Below are 13,338 nucleotides of genomic sequence, written 5' to 3'. Positions count from 1 at the left end.
GTCAAGTTTTATAAGATATTTTTCACACACAACTGGGACATACTAGAATTAAACCCCACAACACATGCTACTACTCCTCCAGAGTATGGGGATACCACATGACTTTTTTAATGTTTGGACTGATTATGTACTTGACATTGTATCTTGTGTATCACAAAAATCAACCAATTGTTACAAAACCAATGTACTGTAATGATGGCTTCTATACGAGTGGTCAGGGAATGTAGCTTATTGTAATGTCCCCTATAGACGTCCCAGTTCCTATAAGTCAAACAAGACTAGTCAACTGGTACGTAGCTGCCCCCAAAAATGCCATTATTATACAGGATTTATATAGTGCCGATAATTTGGCAGTGCTTTGCCATGTTTACAGGCCAAGAAGTATGGGCAGCTGTGGTTCCAGGAGTGCAGTTGTCTGCAGGGGGGTGGCTAGTGTCTTTCAGGAAGGTAGTCAGCTGGATGTACAGATGGGTTAGTTCAGGCAGTAGACAGAGACATGGTCAATAAACAGGCAATTAATCGTTGCAGGTAGAAACACTGTCAATAAACAGGCCAGGGTTCAGTACAGACAGTGGGCAGAGGCAACACTGCACTGGTGTGGCAGTGATCAGGAACTCTGTCGCTGGCTGCACTGGCTCTGGTGCCACTGTACTGATGTGCCAGAGGTCAGGGACACTGTTGATGGTTATACCTAGCGTAATGGTGATCAGAGACTGGTTGGTCACACGGTCTGCATTCAGGGCCTTGCACTCACACCCACACAGTTGTGACTTTGGGAGCAGCGGCCTTGCAGCTAATACGTGCCAACAGACATTGTTGGGACTTTATGCACAGGGGTGCATAGAACATCTGTGCATCCTCGTGCAGGTAAACAAGGCCCTCACATCAGGTACACATTGATATACCCTCTGTGAATTAAGTCTTATGACACAGGACTGATTTGGCGGCATTCAGGGATACTGTGACTAGCTGCACTGGTTTAAGGACTCATTTACACTTCTGGCTGGGGAGCGATAAAGCTGTATTTTTACTGCCCCCAAACACTCCTGCTTTAGCTTGGAGTGCCACGGCATGCAGTATTGCCATTGAAGGTGACCCATTTAAGCAAATGGGGCTGCGACGTGTGCAGTTGCAAGATTTTAAGGGTAAACTAGGTGCTGAGAAGGCATCATATTAAATTGGAGAAAATATATATATAGAGCCGCGCTAAGTGCACTCTAACAGATTAAAGTGACGGTATGAAAACAATATAAAGACAGTGTTATTCTACCCCCAGCCAATGGGGAAATAAGCAATATAGATGTTCTTGCCAGCCACACCCTTAAGTGGGCAGGTCACAATTTAGTGTGCAAAAATTATATAAATCATATATCAGGTGATCACATCTAAAGACACCCGTGAACTAAACATTCTCCAAATAAACACAAAATATTGAACAAATGAAAAAAAGAGTCCAGTCCTTAAAGGATTAGATACAAGCAAAGTCCTCTATGCACAAAAAGTGTTCAATCCACCACCATGTATCTGAAGTCACTTCTTACCGGAACTTCATGATCCCCCACTACAGAGGATCACAGTGAGCATGTAAATATAAGGTTGTCCCCCACTCCAAAGGAATCCTTTCTGTTCACCTTTACATCACCCTCTCCATATACGAATGGCTGGATGCGTTTTTCATAGGATACTTCTCACAAATTTGGAAGGAATATCATTGAAGTTTCAAAGCCTTAAATCCGTCGCGCCGGCCTGGACACTGAACACGAGGTGATGTTTAGCGTGACGCTCAGCCCTACGCGTTTCGCAACAAAATTGCATGATCCAGGGGCACGAGCGGCACGCCAAAACATCTCCTTTTATAATGCCACTATCCCTCCAAGCCTCACTTTGGGTGTGCTGTTTTTCCCGCCAAAACCAAGCCTCATTTTCATTAGTAGACAGGCATAGGTTATTCATTCCCCAAGGGAGCCTCCCCTATTCACTCCTCCATCCAATCCAATTAACCGACCTGTATGCACTTGCGGGTTAACCAGGCCTCATTCTCATCTGGTACAGGAACTGTATGATTGTATTGCCAATAAGAACCAACGGAACGCAGCGCCAATTTCGCCACTTCCGGTGCGTCACATCTGGCATAGAACACTACCAATGGAATGCAGAGCCATTTCTCCGACACCGGTGTGTCATATCCGGTATATGACACTACCGATATAACACAGCGCCATTTTTCTGACGCCGATGCGTCATATCCGGCTCACAGCCCATCACTGCCACTCCCAAGGTCTCCCCCAGGAACACCCAGTCATCCAACAGGGTCTGCCAACAGATAACAATTCCCTCACTCCCAAACGTCACATCCGGTGGGTGGCACCACCGTATTCACTTCCGGAATCCGGTGGAACGCAACACCACCATTAGTATTTCCAATGCGTCATATCCGGTCAACGGCACCTCCGCTGTCATCAGAGGTGCCCTCGTTTACCGGAACAACACAACGTATAGTGCTCGATCTCCAACGCACCACTATCTCTACGGTTGAAAGCTCGCCCCCCCCCCCCCCCATATCACGGAGGCCGCCGTTCCATCTGGCGCATCACAGCTTGCTCCCGATGGAACGCAGCATATCCTATAGATTTCAGGTCCTCCACCTGGAGTGACATGGGCTACAGCCAGTCCAAGCCCCATTCCCATCTGTAAATCAGAATATCTAACAGACCCAATCCGCCTATGTCTCTCCCTCTAAGATTAACCCCGTGAGGCAACCCAGGGTAAACCCCCACAGTACATTATTATAAAGGCAAAATAATACAAACAAGGTTAGCGGCAATATATTCGCTATAAAATTAAAATGGCTGTTACCAAATAGTCGCAATAACCTATACATATTAAAAATCCTCAAGAAATCTGAAATTTAAAACTGAACTGATAAAAATATATGCATATGAGAAATCCATAGTGCACTCACTAAGGAGAAGGATCAGACAGCCCTTCTACCTCACACCTTATCCTTAATTTAAATATGCTCAAAGCATATATTACACTTATTTATCTCTTCCTTTGTATACTCCGATACTATCTCATCAGAAACAAAAGAAGAAAAAGGGAAGGATCCAAAGAGCCGATTTATTATTAGTGATCCCCTCAGACTCCCTAACCAAGGATTAATATGGAGGAGTGAGCCTCTTTTGTTTAAGAGGTAAATGTATATTTTAGGGATACCACCCCTGACTCAAACCCAACCCGCCCGTAGGGCATGATGCCAAGAAACTACTGTATTTCACGCCCAAAGTACAGGCCATCGAGGGAGGGCTCACACAAATACATAGTATATATCACTGATACAGACCAAAATACTCTGTCAGACCATCCCAAATAAATAAGAGTAGTCAATTCAAAAAAAAGAGGGACATGTTAGAAATAATACAAAACAAACAATACAAATTGTAATACAAAAAGCAGTATCAGAAGAAGAAGAAATAGGAAAATTCTGATGGTAACGGATTTCCATAAAGCCTACGAGCGCATTCAAGCATTATTAATGAATACGTTCACATCCGTATCCACGTTGAGGCCATACGGAACATAAGTTCTGAGTCTGTGTATCCACGCCATCTCTTGTTTTGATATTTCTCTGACCAATGACCCACCCCTTAAATGATGCCTATACTTGTCAATACCCATATACAAGGTGTTAGAGGGGTCCCTATTGTGCCTTTGATCAAAATGGCGTGACACCGGGTGCTTATCAAAGCCCCTCCTTATATTCCCAATGTGTTCATTGAGTCTCACTTTCAGTGCCCTCTTGGTCCTCCCAATATATTGGAGGCCACAAGGGCACTGGATCAAATATACCACTCCCTCAGATGAGCAAGTGATAAAAGGTTCGACCTCATAGGACCTTGATGTGCTGGTTGAAACAACATTGGTAATCTTCCTTTCTTTACACCTGTTTAAAGTGCAAACCTGGCAATTTCTACATTTGTAATAGCCCTTAAGATTTTGAAAAAAACACCTGTTGGAACTTGGGGGATCGTGTACGCTTGGTGCAATCCGATTTCCCAAAGATGACACCCCCTTAAACACTACTTGTGGTTTATCCGGTAGTATAGTACCCAGAACCGGGTCACTTGTTAATAAATGCCAGTGTTTTTGTATTAGATATTTAATACTGCGGTGTTGCACCAAAAAGGTAGTAACAAAAGGAACTTTATCCTGTGTCTCTCTATCTTCCCTTCTTCTGTCCTCCAAAAGTTTCATCCTATCCTTTTCCCGGGCACTCTGAAGTGCTACCGACAAGGAGTTCCTATCATATCCCTTCTCCAGGAACCTTCCAATCAAGAACAGCCGCCTGTTCCTCAAAGGTCTCTACCTTAGTGCAGTTCCTCTTCAGGCGTGTAAATTGTCCTTGGGGTACTGCCCTCAGCCAGGGTTCATAATGGCAACTGTCTAAAGGAATATATGAGTTCCGATCAGTTGTTTTAAAAAAAGTAGAGGTTACAAAACGATAATTTTCCACCTTGATGTTCAAATCTAAGAAAGATCTCTCGCTTTGACTGGCCTCAAAATTGAATTTGATGCCCCTGTTGTTCATATTAAGGGTGGCCATGAACAAGCGTAAATCTGTCTCTGTTCCCTCCCTTTTGGAGGACAGAAGAAGGGAAGATAGAGAGACACAGGATAAAGTTCCTTTTGTTACCTTTTCGGTGCAACACCGCCGTATTAAATATCTAATACAAAAACACTGGCATTTATTAACAAGTGACCCGGTTCTGGGTACTATACTACCGGATAAACCACAAGTAGTGTTTAAGGGGGTGTCATCTTTGGGAAATCGGATTGCACCAAGCGTACACGATCCCCCAAGTTCCAACAGGTGTTTTTTTCAAAATCTTAAGGGCTATTACAAATGTAGAAATTGCCAGGTTTGCACTTTAAACAGGTGTAAAGAAAGGAAGATTACCAATGTTGTTTCAACCAGCACATCAAGGTCCTATGAGGTCGAACCTTTTATCACTTGCTCATCTGAGGGAGTGGTATATTTGATCCAGTGCCCTTGCTGCCTCCAATATATTGGGAGGACCAAGAGGGCACTGAAAGTGAGACTCAATGAACACATTGGGAATATAAGGAGGGCCTTTGATAAGCACCCGGTGTCACGCCATTTTGATCAAAGGCACAATAGGGACCCCTCTAACACCTTGTATATGGGTATTGACAAGTATAGGCATCATTGGAGGGGTGGGTCATTGGTCAGAGAAATATCAAAACAAGAGATGGCGTGGATACATAGACTCAGAACTTATGTTCCGTATGGCCTCAACGTGGATACGGATGTGAACGCATTCATTAATAATGCTTGAATGCGCTCGTAGGTTTTATGGAAATCCGTTACCATCAGAATTTTCCTATTTCTTCTTCTTCTGATACTGCTTTTTGTATTACAATTTGTATTGTTTGTTTTGTATTATTTCTAATATGTCCCTCTTTTTTTTGAATTGACTACTCTTATTTATTTGGGATGGTCTGACTGAGAGTATTTTGGTCTGTATCAGTGATATATACTATGTATTTGTGTGAGCCCTCCCTCGATGGCCTGTACTTTGGGCGTGAAATACAGTAGTTTCTTGGCATCATGCCCTACGGGCGGGTTGGGTTTGAGTCAGGGGTGGTATCCCTAAAATATACATTTACCTCTTAAACAAAAGAGGCTCACTCCTCCATATTAATCCTTGGTTAGGGAGTCTGAGGGGATCACTAATAATAAATCGGCTCTTTGGATCCTTCCCTTTTTCTTCTTTTGTTTCTGATGAGATAGTATCGGAGTATACAAAGGAAGAGATAAATAAGTGTAATATATGCTTTGAGCATATTTAAATTAAGGATAAGGTGTGAGGTAGAAGGGCTGTCTGATCCTTCTCCTTAGTGAGTGCACTATGGATTTCTCATATGCATATATTTTTATCAGTTCAGTTTTAAGTTTCAGATTTCTTGAGGATTTTTAATATGTATAGGTTATTGCGACTATTTGGTAACAGCCATTTTAATTTTTTAGCGAATATATTGCCGCTTACCTTGTTTGTATTATTCTGCCTTTATAATAATGTACTGTGGGGGTTTACCCTGGGTTGCCTCACGGGGTTAATCTTAGAGGGAGAGACATAGGCGGATTGGGTCTGTTAGATATTCTGATTTACAGATGGGAATGGGGCTTGGACTGGCTGTAGCCCATGTCACTCCAGGTGGAGGACCTGAAATCTATAGGATATGCTGCGTTCCATCGGGAGCAAGCTGTGATGCGCCGGATGGAACGGCGGCCTCCGTGATATGGGGGGGCAAGCTTTCAACCGTAGAGATAGTGGTGCGTTGGAGATCGAGCACTATACGTTGTGTTGTTCCGGTAAATGAGGGCACCTCTGATGACAGCGGTGTTGCGTTCCACCGGATTCCGGAAGTGAATACGGTGGTGCCACCCACCGGATGTGACGTTTGGGGGTGAGGGAATTGTTGTTGTTATCTGTTGGCAGACCCTGTTGGATGACTGGGTGCTCCTGGGGGAGACCTTGGGAGTGGCAGTGATGGGCTGTGCGCCGGATATGACGCATCGGCGTCAGAAAAATGGCGCTGTGTTCCATTGGTAGTGTCATATATCGGATACGACGCACCGGATATGACACACCGGCGTCGGAGAAATGGCGCTGCATTCCATTGGTAGTGTTGTATGCCGGATGTGACACACCGGAAGTTGTGAAATTGGCGCTGCGTTCCGTTGGTTCTTATTGGCAATACAATCATACAGTTCCTGTACCAGATGAGAATGAGGCCTGGTTAACCCGGAAGTGCATACAGGTCGGTTAATTGGATTGGATGGAGGAGTGAATAGGGGAGGCTCCCTTGGGGAATGAATAACCTATGCCTGTCTACTAATGAAAATGAGGCTTGGTTTTGGCGGGAAAAACAGCACACCCAAAGTGAGGCTTGGAGGGATAGTGGCATTATAAAAGGAGATGTTTTGTCGTGCCCCTGGATCATGCAATTTTGTTGCGAAACGCGTAGGGCTGAGCGTCACGCTAAACATCACCTCGTGTTCAGGCAGGACGGGTTTGTCCGTGTGCGTCCGGCCGGCGCGACGGATTTAAGGCTTTGAAACTTCAATGATATTCCTTCCAAATTTGTGAGAAGTATCCTATGAAAAACGCATCCAGCCATTCGTATATGGAGAGGGTGATGTAAAGGTGAACAGAAAGGATTCCTTTGGAGTGGGGGACAACCTTATATTTACATGCTCACTGTGATCCACTGTAGTGGGGGATCATGAAGTTCCGGTAAGAAGTGACTTCAGATACATGGTGGTGGATTGAACACTTTTTGTGCATAGAGGACTTTGCTTGTATCTAATCCTTTAAGGACTGGCCTCTTTTTTTCATTTGTTCAATATTTTGTGTTTATTTGGAGAATGTTTAGTTCACGGGTGTCTTTAGATGTGATCACCTGATATATTATTTATATAATTTTTGCACACTAAATTGTGACCTGCCCACTTAAGGGTGTGGCTGGGAAGAACATCTATATTGCTTATTTCCCCATTGGCTGGGGGTAGAATAACACTGACTTTATATTGTTTTCATACCGTCACTTTAATCTGTTAGTGCACTTAGCGCGGCTCTATATATATATATATATATTTTTTCTCTAATTGTTTTTCTGTAATATGTGATACAGCTGAGCCGCAGCTGATTTCAGTCATTTGAAAGTTATTTGGTATATATTGTTCACTTACCTTAGCACAGTTTTCACCTTATTTCTTTTTATCATATTAAATTGGGCCTTTGAAGGATTCAAAAAAGTTGACCACAGAATAATAGAAACCATGGACTCTTTGCTTTATAAGTCAGGATTTATTATTTGTAATATTAAAATCTGAAAACATTCATGGCAGGTCATCCTAGTTTTTTTGTATTTGTAGCAATTTAGGAAACCTGAGCATTATTTTAGTTTTGTAATAATCCATTACATTGTAATAATGTAGATAATATTTCATGCATTTCAGATATAGAGTACGTTGAGATCAGATCTGATGGTGATGAAAGTGTCTCAGCTTCTGATAAGAGAAGGACATACAACTACAGAGTTGTGATGATCAAAGGAGATACTGCACTTGATATGAGAGGACGGTGCAGTGCTGGGCAAAAGGTACATGGCATCCATTTTCTTGTATTAGTAATGCAATTTTAGTTTTGTGTAAATGTATTATGTCAGGAATGTAATGAAGTATAAAGCTACTCCCCCACTCCTTCCTCTTACCCCTCCTTAAAGCAGAGCCCCAAAAGACAGCAGCTACACATGCTGTAGCTGCTAACTTTTAATATTAGGACACTTACCTGTCCTAAAAGGATGTAGAAGCAGCGTTAAGAGAAGCAGCAAAATATTTCTCTCCCCCCAATGCTGTGGCTGTATTAAACCGAGAGCTTCCCCCAATAAGTTTGATGATGTTGAAAACTCATGAGCTCTGCCTATATATCGAATATAATATAAGTGCAAAACTGTCACATATAAAGTTGGTAGATTTGCTCTATTATATGTGATAATGTTTTATTTTCATTATCTGATGTTCAATGTAACACTGTATAACAGTAGCTACCTAAGAAGACGAGGTATATTTTAGTTTCGCCATAGAGCGCGAATATTCATTATTAAAGGGTTTGTTAACACGTCAATGCCTCTATTAGAGGCTGGTATAGCACACCGTGTCATACGTTTTTTTTTTTTTTTTTTAAATGAGTGCTGTAAATACCTAATATCAGCTCTCTTCAGGCCCGGGCACATGACTCGTGGCCGCTTTCCAGCTCCGATACATTGCTTCTGAGGGAGGGGCCGTGATCTCCCTCCGTCAACCGGGGAGATCATGTGGCTGCACGTCTCCTCCACAGAAGCAATGTGTCATACCTGTAAAGCGGCCGCGAGTCACATGACCGGCCTGAAGACAGCTGAAATTAGGTATTTACAGCGCTCATTTTTTAAAACAAATGACAGTGTGCTATGCCAGCTTCTAATGAGACAGACAGAGGGGAATGACAGGCAGGAAGGAGGGGGGAGAGAGGAGAGCGGAGCAGGCAGCCTATCACAGAGGGAGGAGATCAGGGCTGAGCAGCCCTGGTTATCATGGTGTGTTTAGAGAGGGCATACAGAAAGTTGTAGGTTTAGGGTTTTTTTTGTTACAGTTTAGAGTAGGGCAGATTACACAGCACAAGCGCTGTGCTGTGTAATCCGCTTTAAGGGACCAGAATCTTCATTTTTTTTGGGGGGGTTAACAAATGCTTGAAAGCTCATTGTCTCTGCAGAAGCCTTGGCATTGTACAGGTGGATTCTCCTCCATCTCACCACACCTCTTTGGGCACAAAGAGACCTACTAAGGCTATTCCTGTGGTTGACTCGGCTGTCTCTGTCCTAAATAAACATCTCAGATTATGTGGACAGAAAATTTGAGACCCTTTAAAAAAATTCTCTACCCTGACAGGAGTACCCTGCAGCCAGCTATGGCTGCTATTTCAGTATTTTATCCTTTAAAGCAGGGATATGCAATTAGCAGACCTCCAGCTTTTGCAGAACTACAGTTCCCATGAGGCATAGCAAGATTTTGACAGCCACAAGCATGACACCCAGAGGCTTGATGGGACTTGTAGTTTTGCAACAGCTGGAGGTCCGCTAAGTGCATATCCCGCTTTAAAGTGGTTGTAAAACCTTACGAACCACTTTGACCTACAGGTAAGCCTAGATTAAGGCTTACCTGTAGGTCCAAGATTTCGGTTTAGGAGATATTTACTAAAAAACAGTCATCGCTGTCTACGGCACATGCGTTGTAGACAGTGGCGCGCAGGCGCACTATCGCCGTTAGCAGCATGCCGCTAACGGCGATATGCCGTTAGTAGCAGCTCCCGTGCGCACGCACGGGAGTGACGTCATTGCTGCTTCGGCGCAAGCAGATTGTCTCAGCCATCGCTGCCTGGACCAAGGTGAATGGTCTCTTCATCCCATCCAGATGTGTTCCATTTGATATGCCAAAAATGGGAGACTTCAGATGTAGATATCCTAGCCTCCAGATACAAAAACAAGCCACTTTGGTTTGTATCCAGAACCAGGGATCTTCTAGCTCTGGCCTCAGATATTCTAGTTATCCCTTGGTCTCAGTTCAGGCTCGTGTATGCCTTCCCTGCTCTGAGCATTTTATCTTACCTGCTCCACATACTAGACCGATAGAAAGATAGAAAGTGATACTTCTGGCACCAAACTGGTCCAGAAGATCCTGATATAGAGACATACTCAGACTTCTTGCAGAAAACCCAGGGCCTCTTCCCAACACTGGATCTGCTAACTCAAGGCCCTCTTTTCCACCCTGCTTCAGTGTTTTGCTGTTGAAACCAGATCTTAAAGGATATAGAGGTTCTTAAGCCGTTTCTGCTGCCTTGCTGAAGGCAAAAAAAGCCACATCCAGGAAGATTTATTGGCACACCTGGAGATATTACTTCCATGTTGTGAGCGCAGTCAATTCAGTCCCAGACTGTTCTGGCCTTCTTACGAATGACCTTGGCCAGAATCTACCTCTCAGCCACCTTAACGGGCAAATTTCTCCCGTATCCATCTTTTTTCAGGTTTCTAGATTCGCATTCCCTCTTAAAAACCTTTATTGAAGGCCTTTCTATTATTAAGCCCACCTGTTTGTGTAATGGAAGCAATAGCTTTTAGGTGTATTATATGTATATATTTGTGATCACTGAGGCCCTAATCAAAGGGTAGGCTGCCTTCTCAGCTACAATCTCAATGGATTAGACTGTTGTTCAAGCCTATGCATTAAAGGTAGGCTACTCCTGTTTCTTATGAAAACCAAAAATGTAGCGCTAAAAAGTGGGTGTGCTCTGGAACCAGAGGACAAGTTCTAAATAGGTATAAACGTCCTATATTTCTAAATAGGAAAATTATAAGCTTATTATAAAGCACATTTAAACATCATAAACATAATATGGTGACTGTGATAATGTGAAAAAACAAAGCAACAAAAAAACAGTGCATGGATAATATGATGATAATAGAATCACGTAGCATAGATCGTATCTGGATAAGCTTATTCCTAGTTCATCAGTATATCAGTAAATCTCCTTCTATACAAATGGCCAGTCCTCTCATATGAACCAAGGCAGGCACGGACACCAACGGCAACACTCTGTTTGTCTGTAGCAATCTCTGCAATACTTTATTGGTATAAGGTAGGTACTCTTACCGGAAATGTTGGACCTACATGCCCTACGGCAGTGGGTCTAAAGGGCTTGTAATCCCGCTTGTAATACTCTGTTTCTTGTTATGGCCCATCCCACTAGGGTGATTAATGCATCCTGGGCTTTTTCGTCATCGGGTGTCTGTGCCTCTGGTCTGTAAGGCAACTCCATGGCTATCTGTTCATACTTTCACAAAGTTCTACAAAGTTGATATTGCTACAGCTCAGATGTGTGTTTTGACCACAAGGTTTTACAGATGGTGGTTAATTTTTCCAGGTGTCTTTGCGTGGTGGTTATGCTTTTCCCAACCCTCGATCACTGTTTTGGGACATCCTATGGTCAACATTTCAGGCTGTGTCCTTCAATAGAAATTAGAGAAAATAGGATTTTTTTTTAAATCACTGTATACTCTTTTCCCTGCATTCATTGAAGGACACTGCTGCCAACTTCTGGTTGTGTTATACTGCTTTGTTACCTGAATTGCCTGTAGCAGATTTGGGGGGGGGGGGTGGGCACCAGCAGGGGCAAACTCTGTACGATGCTCTTGTTTTTTTGTGCCTTGTGTCCTACTCCTGGAAGTGGGGCGATAACCATACTGGTGGTCAAGATTCCTCATCTGGCTATGTCCGTCTCAATGAATGCAGAGAAAGGGATTTTACAGTGAGTACCAAAAAAATCCCAGTTTTATGGTGTAAATATCCTGACTAAAGCACTTTTTACAATTTGGTACTGTGCTGCTTTAACTCGTAATTGCGCAGTCATTCAATGCTGTACCCAAACTAAATTTTCTGTCCTTTTTTCCCACAAATAGAGCTTTCTTTTGGTATTTGATCACCTCTGCGTTTTTTAGTTTTTGCGATATAAACAAAAAAAGAGCGAAACTTTTTTTTTTTTTTTTTTTTTTTTTTTCTACTTTTTGTTTTAAAAAAAATACAATAAACTCAATTTTAGTCATACATTTAGGGCAAAATGCATTCAGCGAAATGTTTCGGGTAAAAAAAATTCAATAAGCGAATATTTATTGGTTTTCACAAAATTTATAGCGTTTACAAACTAGGACACATTTTCTGGAATTTACGCAGCTTTTAGTTGGACTGCCTATCTCATTTCCTAAAGGTGCTAAAGTGACCCCCCAAGGAATTTGCTGAGAGGCTTGTTGAGCACATTGAATATTAAATTTTTTTTGTCACAAGTGATTGAAAAATGAAAAAAAAAAAGCCAAAACGTTTTTTTACACATAGTTGGCACTGAGATGATATATTGCCCAAACATACCCTAGATATATGAAATGAAACCCCAAAATACATTCTGCTGCTTCTCCTGAGTATGGGGATACCACATGTGTGGGACTTTTTGGTAGTCTAGCCACGTACAGGACCCTGAAAACCAAACACCACTTTCAGGCTTTCTAAGGGCATACATTTTTTTATTTCACTTCCCACTACCTAACGCAGTTTCGGAGGCCATGAAATGCCCAGATAGCACAAAACCTCCCCTGTACTCAGGAGAAGCAGCTGAATGTATTTTGGGGTGTAATTTCACATCTACCCATGTCATGTGTGAGCAAAATATTCTTCTAGTGACAATTTTGTGTAAAAAAAAAAAAAAATGTAATTTCCCCGAAACTTGTGGCAAAATATAAAATATTCCATAGACTCAACATACCTATCAGCAAATAGCTTGGGGTGCCCACTTTCCAAAAAGGGGTCATTTGGGGGGTTTTGAACTGTCCTGGTACTTTATGCACAACATTAGAGACTTATACTACACATCACTCACTTTTCTAACCCCTTCGAAGACAAAGCCCTTTCTGACACTTTTTGTTTACAGGAATTTATTTTTAATTTTTTTTGCTAGAAAATTACATCGAACCCCCAAATATTATATATTTTTTTTAAAGCGATGGCCCTACAGATTAAAATGGTAGGTGATGAATTTTTTATTTTTTTTACACAATATTTGTGTAGCGACTTTTCAACGCAATTTTTTTTGACACTTGAATTTTAATGCACTAAAACCCAAATGTTTGAAAAATATAAAAGATCTTATGCCGAGTACATGAATGCCAAAAACG

At 42.3% G+C, this 13,338-nt stretch overlaps 1 protein-coding gene across 1 annotated transcript in view; it reads left to right on the top strand.

The window, feature by feature from the left end:
• RAD50 (RAD50 double strand break repair protein) overlaps nucleotides 1-13,338 on the top strand; it is a 471,242-nt gene that overhangs the window by 416,846 nt on the left and 41,058 nt on the right. The window contains exon 24 of the mRNA XM_077473261.1: nucleotides 8,045-8,187. Coding sequence (XP_077329387.1) covers nucleotides 8,045-8,187 — 143 coding nt within the window. The remainder of the gene's footprint in view (nucleotides 1-8,044; nucleotides 8,188-13,338) is intronic.

The sequence above is a fragment of the Lithobates pipiens genome, unplaced genomic scaffold, assembly GCF_037356315.1.
Source record: "Lithobates pipiens isolate NorthernLeopardFrog02 unplaced genomic scaffold, aLitPip1_a1.2 Scaffold_8, whole genome shotgun sequence".
In the NCBI taxonomy this organism is placed as follows: domain Eukaryota; kingdom Metazoa; phylum Chordata; class Amphibia; order Anura; family Ranidae; genus Lithobates; species Lithobates pipiens.
Note: the sequence above shows the minus strand (reverse complement) of the source record. Positions and strands in the feature narration are given on the sequence as shown.